At 41.0% G+C, this 14554-nt stretch overlaps 1 protein-coding gene across 5 annotated transcripts in view; it reads left to right on the plus strand.

The window, feature by feature from the left end:
* The window catches only part of LOC308473089 (pleckstrin homology domain-containing family G member 1-like), a 103742-nt gene that overhangs the window by 22823 nt on the left and 66365 nt on the right, over positions 1-14554 (plus strand). For all 5 annotated transcript variants that reach the window (XM_080998349.1, XM_080998351.1, XM_080998348.1 and 2 more), the window contains one exon: positions 7590-7664. Coding sequence is in view for 3 of the 5 variants with exons in the window: in XM_080998348.1 (XP_080854474.1) it covers positions 7590-7664 (75 nt within the window). In the remaining 2 variants the exon portion in view is untranslated. Of the gene's footprint in view, positions 1-7589; positions 7665-14554 lie in introns of those variants that run through there.

The following is a 14554-nucleotide window of genomic DNA, read 5'->3' on the forward strand; positions in this document are numbered from 1 at the left end:
TTAGCAGATGATTAAAGACTTCTACATAGGATAAGCTTGGGAAAATGACAGCTTTTGGCTGAATGGCTACCTTCCACATTATAGTTCATCACTGTGGCTCTTAGCAATCTGCAGATTCAGCAGAAAGGCATCCGCAAGCCACAGTTGCAGTGGAGACTGAACTCTGTACGTTACAACAGTCTATTTTGCTATCTTCCCTCTAAAGCATGTTGGTATGGATGGAAGCCTGGGCTCTGGCAAAGTCTTGCGGAGTCAACAGAATGTCCCCCCCCACACACACTCTAGACCTGCAAAGTTATAAAATATCTGCACAAGTAAAAACATCACCATCATAATATAGATAAGACATCAGGAAATGGACAATTACATTATATTCATATTGTGCATGTTGCTAGAAAGTATACTGGGCTCTTTTGCTATTCACTAGTCTGTGAGAAATTCTGAATGAAGTGAGGCCTTTCCTTATTTGTGTTTCCTGGCAACATAATGTGTTCCCACCTCTTGGGTTATAGTGTGTGTGTGTGTGTGTGTGTGTGTGTGTGGTGTTCCCCTCACCCAACTGGTTCCTTGGCTCAAGACTGCTGTTCCTGATGACCTAGTTTTAGCTGTACACATGAGTCATCATCTTTAAAGGGGACCTACCCTGAAGTGTGCTGGCAGGAGTACATGGATTGTTTATTAATACAGTATTGCATTACATAATGTGTTCATAGCCCATTGCTGCGTTGTATGTAGCTTTGTTCAGTTAGACATGGTTAGAAGTATTGCAGTCAAAGAACTTTTACTAGACTACATTTGCCCTGTGTTTTTGTATAGCACCTGAGAAGAAAAAAATCTCGGAGTGCCCATGTGCTGGCAAAGGCCTAAGTTCCTTTAAAAATGCATCGTTTTTTGGTAATGAGGAAGGGTTTACAGAATTTGCAGCATGTGGGGCTTTAGAATTTGCCGCTAAAGGAAGACTGGCTAATAGACATAAATGCAACAGTCCATTTCAAATGATTCATGAAAGTGCCGGGTTTCCTTTCCTAACTGTCTGTGGGTGACAAATGTACTCAGTACTGATGAGCTGGCTTCGAACTGGCCGTTTTGATACCAGCCTAAAAAGTTTTTTGGCAGTTGACTCTTACTGTGCACATGTCCAACCTCAAGTTTTGGGTCACTATTTTTCTTTAAAATGCTTAGAAAAAACAAGCTGGTTCTAAATTGGCCACTTAAAATGCTGCCTGCTTTGCCATTTAATAATATGTTCAGATTTGGTAAAGAAAGGTTGGGCAGGTGGTTGGCTGCCAGACAGTGCACTCATGCAGTGTACACAAAAAGGTGCATTCATGCTTATGTTTAAGTGAATTAGTGTATATGCAAATAAACTGGCATTTCTGAGTAGCTGGCTGTTTGTATGTGTTCTTCAGTCCTTTTTTTAACCAGAAACCTGTAGTGTTTCTCCTCTAAGAGGACTGTTTTTAGTAACGATTTGGTTCGAAAGCTGACATGTGCCAGCCAGTGAAGGTGCACAACAGTCTTCATACTATTTTGAATATGCTGGTGTAGGGCACTGTGACCTTTCTGGCATCTATCCCCTAAACTCTTTTTGCCCAATAGGCATGACTCATTCTATTCTTTGTATAATGTGGATGCGCACCAGTAACAAAAGTCTGTCTGTCCGTCAGGCCTTGTTTGATTTGCTTTCATTTTATCAGTATCTGCGCAATTATACTGCAGAGAATAGCTGAGGGCATTGTTTCTTGAAATGCCTTCTGACTGACACAGGCAGAGCTGGGAATTGTGGTGAGATCAGACTGAACCATTGAGCTTTACCTCCACTTTCTTATTTAACAATATGAGGTTGTATCGTACAGGGTGAGGGGTGTTTTGGTCCTCCACATGTTGTTGGACTGACTCCAACCCCCATCTACTTTAGTCAGCATGGTCAGTGGTTGGGGGATGATGGAAGTTGGGGTCTAAAAACATCTGGAGGGCCTAAGTAACTTACTGGTTTCAGTGTCTGGGTTGTTTCACAGCATAATCTTCCAGGATGCATTTCATATTTCTACCTGCAGATCTGCTCCTGGGCTGAATGCTATAAGTTCGGCAAACTGAAATTAAACTTTCTGCTTTGGTTCAAAGAAAATAGGTTGTACTGAGTATACATTGGTTGGTAGCACATTAAGTAACCTTGGAAGATTATTAAAAGGCTATTTATGCTGACTTCATTGGGATAACAAAAGTGTTAACAGCCTTAGGTTGTTAGGTAGAATTAATGAGTCAGCAGCATTGCCACATTGCAATGTTACAATGATTTGCTCGCAAGGTTTAAATAGACTTTTGCTCATGCATAACCATAAGGAATGCCAAGCCAAACATTACCCCATTTCCTCGTTCTCTCCTTGCCAATACAAATTATAGTTGTAAAATTTTGCCCTTGTGTAAAGTTCAGTTGTTTGTGTGCTGCAGGTCTTAAATTGTCTTCAGAGTGAGTGTTTTTCCGTGTATCAGCATCTCCCAGTAAGCTCCCTTGCATTTAATGTGAGACCTTAAATTGAAACAGCCACTGGAATGGGTCAGGCTGGCTAAACATTCAAATCTTATGCATTTGGACTGCCCACATAATTACCGTATTTTTCGCTCTATAACACGCACCCGACCATAACACGCACATAGTTTTTAGAGGAGGAAAACAAGAAAAAAAATATTCTAAACGAAACAGTGGAGGTATGATTTTTGTGGTTCATGCTGTGGCCACAGACATGTGATCTGACGGTGAGTTTGAGGTAGCCCAATGCAAAAATCCTGAGGATCCATGTGGATCCATGCTTTGTAACCACGTTTTTGCACCACTGCAGCCCCAGGCAACAGTGGGTGCGTGATTTTTTTGGTGCAAGCTGTAGCCATGGACATGCTATGTGATCTGATGGTGAATTTGGGGTGACCCAGTGCAAAAATCCTGAGGATCCATGTGGATCCGTGCTTTGTAACCACGTTTTAAGTGGGGAGGGAAGGAAAAGCACTCAAGGGACAAGGAACACGCGTGGGGTGGGTGGAGAAGGATGCTGTTAATAATGCAGAAGAGGGGTATAAGAGGAGAAGCAAGCAGGCTCTGCTTCTCTCCCTCCTCCCGGCTCACTGAAAAACTTTGCTGCTATTTAGCCAGCTGAGTGGGGAGGAGAGAGGGACAGAGAGCCTGCTTGCTTTAAAAGAGCCAACCGGACAGGAGCCGCTTACACTCGTGTAAGTGGCTCCTCTCCTCTCCTGCTTTGCTCCTTTAAAGCAAGCAGGCTCTCTGTCCCTCTCTCCTCCCCACTCAGCGGCTCTTCTCCCGCTTTGCTGTTTCAAAGCGAGCCACGGAGGAGGGAAGGAAGGGGAACCATGGATCCTCTGCTCATGACTGCAGCAGATCCCCCCACCATCCGTAGGCATTCGCTCCATAACACGCACAGACATTTCCCCTTACTTTCTAGGAGGAAAAAAGTGAGTGTTATGGTGCAAAAAATACGGTATTTTTCATGCACTTACATTGGAAACTGTTTTATTCATTACACCCATTATCTGTTGTGGAATATCTTTCCCTCCTATCAATCAGAATGACCCCCCAGGGAAAAGAGTTTAGAACTTTTCCCACTATATTTTGTAGAATCAATTATCTGCTTAGAAAAAAAGGAAAAGCTACCAAAAGACTACTGTATTGTACTTGTCTGCTACGTAATGGTTTGTTTTGCCTTGTCTCTGCAGCCTTTACAGCAGGTGTGACTCACCTGTGGCCCTGCAGGTGTTCCTGGGCAAGAACTTCCATCCCGCCTGACTTTTAGTCATGCTGGGTGTGTGTGGGTGTGGGTGGGTGTGTGTGTCTGTGTGTGTGTTCAACAGGCATGTTTTGTTTAAACATTTCTTATGATGATATCTGTAGAAACATTCAAAGGTGCCTGCAATCTTTTTTTCTGGCAGTTTTCTCATCCTTTCATTCCTTTTGTTTTGTTTTGCCTTACCGAACATGCTATGTGATCAGGACTCCCTCTAGTGACAAAGGCTATGTGACTTCATAGGCAGCTTGTCGATAACCGCTCTACAAATCAGCATGTGACGTGATGAACTCATATTTGATTTGGATATTTGTTCGTTTTTGTATATGCATCCATTCTCAATTATCAGTAGAGGGGGGGCAGGGGGAAGCATATCCTGTGTTACACATAATAGCTATTGTATTTGGTAGTTTAGTCTGAAGAAAATATAGGGATATTAGAGATGTATTTTTAGACAGGGCAGATCCCATTTAGGCTGAGAATATAACGAACCATATAACAAAGTACTTTCAGTATAAAATACCAGTGTCTTTGTCATTATATGCTAATCATGGTCCCTACTAATTATTTGTGTGTTCATGATAATGGAGGATTCTTTTCTTAACCAGTCAAATCAAGTTAAGAGTTGTTAAGAATATGATGCCTTAACATATGTAATCATGAAAACACAGTTTTGATATTTCTGTGAAGTGCTTGGAATGAAGTAGTTTGGTTTAACAAAGTTCACTGAATTAGTTGAGTGATCTTTGAACTACACCTAGAAGTCCAGGGCCGGTGCATCCCATTTTGACACTTGAGGTGAAATGAGAGGTGCGGCCATGACATGGTGGCGCTCCTGTGCCACGCCGCCTTCACCAAAGCCTCTCTTCCCTAAGTTGTGCAGTAGCGGTACAAAGCAGCTCTAATGTCAGATTCTGACACAGTCTCATGAACTTTTGGCAAGATCTCGCAAAAATTCAGCGGAAATCAGTGCTGATACCTGCATTACGACTCTAGCTGTGGTGGGGCAGGCAGGGTGCTTGCAGTGGTGCCATCTCAGGGAATTCTGCCACCTCCGACCGGTGTGTCAGTTTTTTTCAGGGGGTACTCAATGGTATGCAGTACAGGCACCTCTTTTTGTTGTTGTTATACAGTGTGGCACTTACTCTAACAACTTCCTGGTGAATACCGGCACCTATTTTTCTAGAAAAAAGCACTGCCTAAGACGTCTGCTTCACTCTGCCTCATGGGTGTGCTGGCCCTGTAGAAGCCATTTCCATAATTGTTGGGTGAACAAAATGCCAATTAAGTCTGTATCAGTGTTGAACTTCTAACGATTTCTCATTCATCTTCAAGTTCATTCTCTTTCATGTGTGCCCCCCCCCCAGACTTTTGGGGCCTTAGGCTTAAGGACCACATAAGTTGGGGGAAATAAGCAATTCAAATTCCACTGTTATTGTTTTAATATTTATATTTTCTGCCCTTTAAAATTTAGCACAGCAAAGCAGTATGTCATTCAAAAAGCCACAGTTCAATTACACAGCCTGCAGTGTAAAAGGAACATTAAAAATCAGGACAGAAGTGCTAGCATTACAACCAGCAAAACTAATGCAACAATGCAGCCCCGAAGTGTGTCTAGCCAATACGATATTAACTAGCACAGCTCATTCTTGTGGTAGCATACAAGCAGGGAAGGTTTTTAAATAAATCACTTCAGTTCTGTTGTGACTGAGTGCTTCTTGTAACATGATGCTTTCATGGCCAAGTAGTGTACTGTTAGCAAAGAAAGATTAATTGAAGTTTGAGCAAATTGCTACTTGACATTGTTTTCACATCTCTCTAAAATTAGTCATGGAAGTTGGCAAGGGTGAAGATGATGTTCTAAGGTTTCATGATACTTAATAGGCCACTTAAGTTAAAAAAACACAAACCCAACGTACTCATTCGGCTTTTCCCATTCTACAGCTAAAAATCCAAAATGATCACTTACCGTACAATGCTATGTGTCTCATTTTGTTCTGTAGGGCTTATTCCCAGAAATGTGTGGAAATAGAAACCTTCCTCTGTGGTTTGGTTGATGAAACAAATATTAATCCATTTTAAGTAATTGAATTTATGAAGTATTTCTGGTTGGTTGGGACTGGGGTGAGGTTTCGTTATTAGCTTGAAGACACCAGTTATGTCCTTGTACCAGAGGCAAAACTCTTACTGGTGACTGTCTACTTACAGAAGGAATCTTATCAGTGGAACAGAGAGAAATGTAATTTTTAATAGTGCAGCACCCTGCTCCCCCCTTAAATTGACTGTGTTTGGGTTCCAGTTGTATGGGCAGTATGAGGACCAGAGAGCTGAAGTTGAATCCCATTAAGTTTGAGACTCAGTGAGCAGGTGGTTCTCTTGTCTCAGGTTTCACTGTCTCTGAGAGAGGAGGTGCATAACTTGGACTTGCTCCAGCTATGCTACTTGAGGACCAGGTGGCTTGGTGGCTCAGAGTGCCTTTTACCAGCTTCAGGTGGTTCCCAGACAGGGATAGACTGGCCATGGCAGTCCATGTTCTGAATTGGGTTGTTGCAATGCATTGTAAGTGGGGCCGCCCTTGAAGATGACTCAGAAGCAGGGCTGGCCCACACATGAGACAAGGTGAGGTGACCACCTCAGGCAGCAGGATCCACAGGGTCAGCAGATCCTGATATAGATCCAGAAGCTTTAGCTAATGCAGAATGTGGTTGCCAAAATGTTTAGTGGTGTGGCCAGAGAGAATTATGTTAAATTGATCCTGAGGGATATGCACTGACATTTGCTTCTGCTTTATGGTTGTTATCTATGGTCTCATTACTATTTTTGGCCTTATTTTGTACATCACCCTGATATCTGATAAAGCGAGGTTATAATATATTTTCACAGTGAAGCAAATAGTGGGGAAATGGCTGGGATTAAATTATTCTGCTTGGCATTCCTCTGGATGTCTTGAGGTTGATGCTGTGCAAACAAGAACAATTCCTATTGAACTTGGTGGGACTTACTTAGCTGGACAGAGAATGGAGAGGTGTGTGTTTTATTTTTCAAAAATGATTTTACTGTTTTGACTTGAAGGCAAGGCCCTAAAGCAGGCATAGGCAAACTCCAATCCTCCAGATGTTTGGGACTACAATTCCCATCATCCCTAGCTAACAGGACCAGTGGTGAGGGATGATGGGAATTGTAATCCCAAACATCTGGAGGGCCAGAGTTTGCCTATGCCTGCCCTAAAGGGTTTGCCAGATATTTTCATTCATATTTGATTCACTGGCTAGTGTTCACTAGTAGGACTTCTCTGTTGAATTTTTAAGTTAACTCACCCCCCCCCAAAAAAACCCTTTTTCAATTATATGGGCCTGTGTATTCCTTAAATGAGGATGGCTAATCTGTGGAGCTCCTGTTGTTCTTGGGACTCCAGTTCCCACCATTCCCAGCCTGCATGGCCAGTGGTCAGGCCCTGGGCTGGTGCCCAACGTGGCCAACAGCTGGTGCTGGGACTGGTCAGAGATGATGGGAGTTGTAGTCAGACAATGTCTGGAGGCCTCAGGTTCCCTATTCCTGCTTTAAAGGAAATGTTTTCCCAAACTGTTGGTACTTTACTCAAGCTCAACGACACATGATAGGGTCAGCGAATTCTTTGTGTTCACATATATCAATTTGTTAGCTTTGTTTGCCCTTTTGCTGAAGTGTTTTATAGGATGTGTGTGAATTAGCTTGTAACAGTATCCTGAACTTACAGAAAAGTGTTCCCCTGCTGGCTTTGGTATGAGAACAGTTTTCTTTCTTTATGTCCCTCAGGTTTCACTGAATTGGTCTCGGCTGAGATGCCAGATAAAACACCAGAGGGTAAAGAAACCTTATCCAGGAATGAAGGTCGGTATTGTTTTTCTCTTAAGAAAACTTGTTCTTTCATTTTCTCAGAATACATAATGTAAGAAATATAATATCAATCCTTTTTTGGTGAAACTATCTTCTCAAATGTAGTGTTTCTCCCCTTTCCTGCTTATTTTAGGCATTATTATGCAAAAATGTTTCATTTCTGAAAAGTTAGTTTGTGGTGAGGGAAAATGAGAGAGATGATTCAAACAATGTTTGGGTGGCTAGGGACATGTTAGGTTCCTGTATGGTGTGTGTGGTATTTGGAGACTTGGTAAGTTTTTATGTGTGATAGCCAATGTTGGGTAAGTACAGTGGTACCTTGGAAGTCAAATGGAATCCATTACGGAAGTCCATTTAACTTCCAAAACGTTTGGAAACCAAGGCGCGGCTTCCGATTGGCTGAAGGAAACTGCGAAAGCTGTGTCGGATGTTCAGGTTCCAAAGAAGGTTCACAAATCGGAACACTCACTTCCGGGTTTGCGGCATTCGGGAGCCAAAATGTTCGAGTCGCAAGGCGTTTGTCAACCAAGGTACGACTGTATAAGTCTACTTGCACAGCACAATTAAACTGACTGCGTAATCTTGTATGTATTGACTTGGAAGTTAAGCCCTATTGACTTCTATAGTGGCTACAGGATTGCAGCCTGAATAGTAATAAAGTCGCTTGATGATACATCAAGTAGTGATATTTCAACATTCACTTCAGATCCATGTTTTGTAAAACTGAACACAATAAATAGCCAGAGCTCTGCATTTTCCATGTTAATCTGGAGTTTGTTGTTTTGCTTCCTAGGTTTGGGGGGTGGTAAAGATAATTAGAACGTAAGAAGAGCCAGCTGGGTCAGGCTAATGGCCCGTCTAGTCCTACATCCTGTTCTCACAGTGGCCAAGCAGAAGCCTATGGGAAACCCACAAGCAGGAACTGAGTAGTAGTAATGACTTGATCAGCCAGTCCATCTTTTTCCTCAATAAGGCAGTTTGCCTTAGAGTGATATTAACCATTCCCGTGGGTGTTTTATAGCTATCGATGTGCTGTATTGACATTTGTAGGAGCCTGACAAAGTGTTACCCATTAACCTAAGCTAATTGTTATCTGGTAATGTCAGTCATCTGTTTGGGGTTCTGTGCTGCTATCACTTATTCTTTTCTGAAGATAGTCAAACAAGGAATTAATTGTGTTTCAGATTTTTATTGCCCTGCGGACTTTGTCCTTCATGTGAAGTTATAGCTTAGAACTCCGGACAGTGCTTCAAAAATAGAAGAGGATGCTGTTATGATGAGGGAAGAGTCTCTAAAAGCTATTTTTTGTACTCTCTAGAAAAATGAGCAGTGAAGCTTCTTTCTCTTGCAATTCAAGTTGCTTCAATGACGTGTTGATATTTAATATTTCAGCATAGAAACTCATCAATATCCAATTAATTTCCTTGCCTGCTGAATATTGTAAATTCACTAGTTGCTAAGGATTAGCCTGAAAGCAGCCAGTATTTTCCACATCGTTGGTTTGCTTATCTTGTGTGCTGCTACAGGTTGTAGGATTTAATGAACTTCTTGGTTCGTTTCAATGTCCCATCAGCCTCAGCCAGCTTCTTCCCACGTAGCTGTGCATAGAAGTGTAGCTCCAATTGTCTTTTAATGTTGTAACTTGCTTTGGGACATTAGGGTGAATTATTATTAATATTATTTAGCAAGGAGAAGACAGTAGCACTTGTGCTATGTGTATTGGCACACATTCCTAAAGTTTAAACAAAGCAAGGTTAAGCATTGCAGCTCTACCATGTCAAAATGCTACCAGCTGCCACTGCATACGCATGTAAACAAACAATAAACAGAAGTGAATGAAAGAAAATAGAGTCTTGTGATTACTTTACTAAAAATTGGCAGGTAGTTTCTTCATCTTCTCTCCCACCAAGCCCTTTTGGTCAACAAAAATTACCTATGAATGTTCTGGTCTATTTTCTTTCACCAAAGCAATGGTGTTGTGTTTTGTTTTGTTTTGTTTTGTTTTGTTTTGTTTTGTTTTGTTTTGTGTGCACACATGAAGAATATATGGAAACATTATTAAGAGATACAAATACATTAAACAATTTATTTGTGTGTTTCTTAATCACAGCCTTGAAACCCACTCTCTAGTGAACAACTACTATGCTAGTCCATAGTGAAACAGAGAAGTGTGTTAGAACTGCAAGAGTAGATTGTTATGCAGATCGTTAGCCCAGATTGTTCCTAACGTAGTTCCAGTGTTTCTATTCAGTGATATTTTCCTTTTTAAAATTGTTGGTGACTTTGTGTATGAATGAGAATTGGAGCAATCTGAAATAACATCTGTTTAAATATGTCACAAGCATCCTGGTTGGCATTAATCCTCATATTAGAAACTTGACCTTCATATATTCAAATCTGTGAGGGCTAGAGCCTTTTAAAAATGTCCATGAATTTATCAGCATTTCAACAGAAGTTTGTGGGCTGCATACAAAAACCTTGGGTTTAGGAAGGAATTACTTGCCACTCAGAAGCTAAAGCTGTATGTTTGCACCTGTAGTGCAAAGGTTATGGAAAATTTGATTACCAAGGTAATTTGGGTAGTATAAGGTTGGCACAAAATCGAAAATGCTGTGGAATGGAAATCCAATTCTAGGCTGCTACTTATTATCAATTTATGACATAGCTTTTACAAGAAAACCTTTTTGCAGCTTGACCCTCGTTTTAGCTTCTCTTTGAGTAGCAGGCTCTATTACAGCAGGAAATCCTGACCTGCTTTCCTGGTATGGTTTGTCACCAGGCTGTTTCCTTCACAGCTGGCTAGTTTGTGGGCTGTAGTAACCTAACAAGGCATTTGTATTCTCCTGGTGAGCCATATAAGTTTTTTACATTATTTTGAAGACTGCTTCCCCTAGATTTTGCAGGGCATCTGGATAAACCATCATTTTTAGCATCTCTTCCTGGACAGCTGTAGGAGACAAATTTGTCCAGACTCTGTATTCCTTTTTTTATTTTCCTTTGTGTGTGTATCCAAATAAAAAGGCTTGGTTCATGATAATTTATAACACAAAGAGATTGCTGCAAATGGAGAATAAAATTCTTGTGTAGATAAAAACTTAAGAGGTCACATTTTAAACTAATAATAATTCAAATGACAACGCAGAGGATAGTAAATGTGTGTGTTTGATGATAATTTCTACCTTCTCTATTGCTTCTGTTGAATTATTTCTATACAGGCTGAGCCAGATGTCTGTACACTGTAAGGAGTAGTAGATTAAGTTGTCACACAGCATCTAACATATTTCCATTTCCCCCCCTGAGTGGGTTGTAATGGGACACTCTGGACCACCGGAGTAGCTAATCTTCCCTGCTCAGCAGGATCCTTTGTCATGAGTAATATTACTACAACCCTCCACGCCATCCTCTGAATACAAAAAAAGTTTCTAAGTCACTCTGGGAGGGGGAGAACCCCTCCTCCACTTTTGATCATAACACACTGTTAAAAATTGTAGCTCAGGTATGGCTTATATATTCCATTTTGATCTCCTTGGTGCACCAGAGTCCTCTTGTGATACTCCCATAGAAATTCTATCCCACTAGAGTGGCTTACTGTAATTCAGAATCAACAATATCATATTTTATGATATGATATTTTATGATATGAATAAAAGGCATTGATAAACCATGATTATTTATAGCAGATACTTGAGTAAACGCATATCTAAATAATAATGTCTTTCCCTACTGCCAAAAGACAGCCTGAGAAGGGACATCCACACTTTATGGAGCAAAATGTCCCACAATATGGATGCAGCCATTAAAACAGCTACATGGCACAAAAGGACCTCTCCAGATATTAGGGAACAAACAGGGTGGTATGGGTAATCATCCAGCTATCTGAAGGTAATTGCCAAAGTTGTGTGTGGAAGAAATGGCAGTGGGCACAGAAGTTGCAGGTGTAACATGGTCCTATAGATGAGCTTGCTGCTGCATTCTGGATCAAGTGTGTCTTCTAAAGGTTTTTCTAAAGTTGCCCCATTTAGAGCACATTGCACTAATCTGATCTTGATTTAACTCAGGCTCTCTTTCTTCTTAATTGTAGCCAGGTCTGACTCTCTTGGAACTGACCACTTTTGCCACCAGGTCATCCAGATAGAAAACTGAGTCTAGGAACACTTTCAAACTGCAAACCTGATTTTTCAAGATGTGTTTATGTGTGTTCATTCTCATTCAAACCAGGCAGAATTCTTGTTCCAAAGCCATCTCCCTCCTGATCAGGAGCATGTGTGTCTTGTGTGGATTCATCTTCAGTTTCTTAGTGCTCATCCAGCTCATTAATTTCTCCAGGTTTCAGTTCAGAACCTCAACAGCTTCCTTTGTATTAGGTTGAAAAGTTTAAAAGTGCTACACGTCACCTGCATATAGATGACAATGAACACCTTGAATTATTCTTCCCGTTCAATGCAGAAGATGTTAAATAACATGGGCCAGAATCTGTCAAGTTTTAAATATGAATGGTGCCGGCAGAGAGACAGACATATTTAACAACTATTCTCTAAATTTGGGCGTCTCTTTCCCTCCAGGTTGTCCAGAGTTGAAGCTCAGAGTTCAAACTTGGGTCTCCAGTTGTCTTTGGACTACAGTTCCCATCATCCATGACCACTGGTCCTGCTGGCTAGGGATGATGGGAGTTGTGGTTCAGAAACAGCTGGAGACCCAAGTTTGGGAAACACTGCTCGAGCATCTTCTAGAGCTGATGTAAAACTTAGTTTTGTTGAAGTGAGTGCATAATGGCCTCTCACTCTTGGAACACTGTCATAACATTTCCAGAGTCCAGATATCAGGGAGAGAGGCCTCCAAAAATTTATTACTATTGTTGCTATTACTTCTAGGGCAGGTAAATGATCAGCTGGGAGGGAACTGGGCAGGGAGAGAGGGTTCCTTCTCTGGATAAATTTACAAACTACACTGAAGAACAACTCATGAGGCAGTCATAAGCATTGCAAGTTGTTATTTTTTTCAAATCTGAAAAGTATTGGCTTTGGTGCTGTTACCCCTCCTTTGGTCTGCTTGTAGAAATTACTCCCACTATACGGTAATTGTAAAGAGGTCATTTTTCAAGCTAATCCATATACATTGCTTAAGAAGAGGCATTCGGGCTGCTATCTTAAAGCCAGTGTTCAAAACTCCCATTGTTCTAGGCGTGTTTTGCGACAAGGAATTTCATTAGCGAGAGCCATTTCTGAGCTCTGGACACAGTACTGCACCTAAGGTTTCAGATTAAAACTGCAGAGTGGAAGAAAAGGAGGACCTTTTTCTGCCTCCCCACTTCCAGCCACTCTCTGAAGACTGGAGAAGAGACCCTCTTTTAAGAATATTAGTGGGGCGGGCAGGGGAAGCATGGCTTTGGGTTTTTTTGCAGTCTTCAGATAAGGACTAGACCATGTGAAAAATGAATATAAGATTTTAGCTGCAGTTCATTCATTTTCTGCTTTGTATCCTTGTTATAAAAAAGTGGGCCTAGACATTCCATTGTTGCGCCCATAACCTATGCTTAAGGTGCCATTTAGCTCCTAGCTTTCATATCTCAGTTTCCAACACCGCTTAGAGTATTTGTGAAAGTAAAAACGACTGTGATAAACAAGTTGAATGTGAAAACCTTGTGGTAGGTATTTTGGGGTTCAGCTGTCTTTGAATGTGCTACAGGTGAAGGAATATCAAAATTATATAGTGTTTGGTGCACCCTACATTAAACCAATTTGTAATTAAAGTATTTATAAATAGAATACAAAACAAATATTTACCTGGGTTTACATCATGAAGTCTTGCTGGTTATGCCCTGATGCATGAAAGCAAGTGTTGGGCCTTAACCCTTCAAATCTGCTCAAGAAAGTTAGTTGGCTGAAAGTAGAAAGTAACACCATCTTCCATAGGTTTGTTGCCAAGTTGGATTACTTGCCATGCATTTGAAGTCCTGAGGAGAATATTAATGACTCTTTTAAAATGGATCTTTAAAAACACAATGGTTACCATGAGTCCCAGTTGGCTGGTGTCCAGCTGGAGTTCAGCATTCCAGTCAGCTGTGATCTAATACTCCTTTTAATCATGCCTGTAAAATTTGAATGGCCTGTGAGTTTTAAGGTGTGTGTGACTTTATAACACACACACAAAATGTGTGTGTATTATATCATCTCTGTTGGATGGATGGTGGGACTGAAATATTCAGTGTTCTGAAATATTTCTTAGAAATCCCAAACAACATACACCATAAATCATAGTGTGTAATATATAAGCACATTTGGGATCTATAATAAAATGTTGCATTGTGGAGAGGTCTCCTGTAGAAAGTTTCAGTCATCCATGCCTTTTTCCAGGATACTCCTTCCCTTCTTCCCTCCCCCTGGATATCCATTTCGCCTTTCCAGCAGTCTGGCATAGGCAGTATTCCACAGCCACTAATTGTGCTCAGAAGTTGGGGATGTATTCAGACACAAGCCTATTTGCGTGAGTTTTCCATGAAAGTTAACCCTTCCTTCCTTATCTTGAGCTCAGTTAAAATCCCTCCCTGTGCTAGACTGAAGTGCTTTTGGTGGTTAAGTATTGAGAGAAGTTGCCTGATTTGCTTTATTTTTGGCCTCAAACATAATACGATTTTTTTATTTTAAATAGCTGTATGAAAATCCACTCTCTCACCTGCTAAGCAGATCCCTTTGTACTTATTGTAAGAATCAAAGAATTGTAGTGCTGGAATTGACCCTGAGGATCATCTAGTTCTTTGCAATGCAGGAATGTGCAGCTGTCCCACATGGGAATCGAACCTGCGACCTTGGTGTTACTGGCACCATGTTCTAACCAACTGAGCTGTCCAGTATAAATATTAAATAAGGAAAGAGTTTTTAAAGGGG

The sequence above is a fragment of the Podarcis pityusensis genome (genome assembly GCF_964106645.2).
Source record: "Podarcis pityusensis genome assembly, chromosome: 3".
Taxonomy (NCBI): Eukaryota; Metazoa; Chordata; class Lepidosauria; order Squamata; family Lacertidae; genus Podarcis; species Podarcis pityusensis.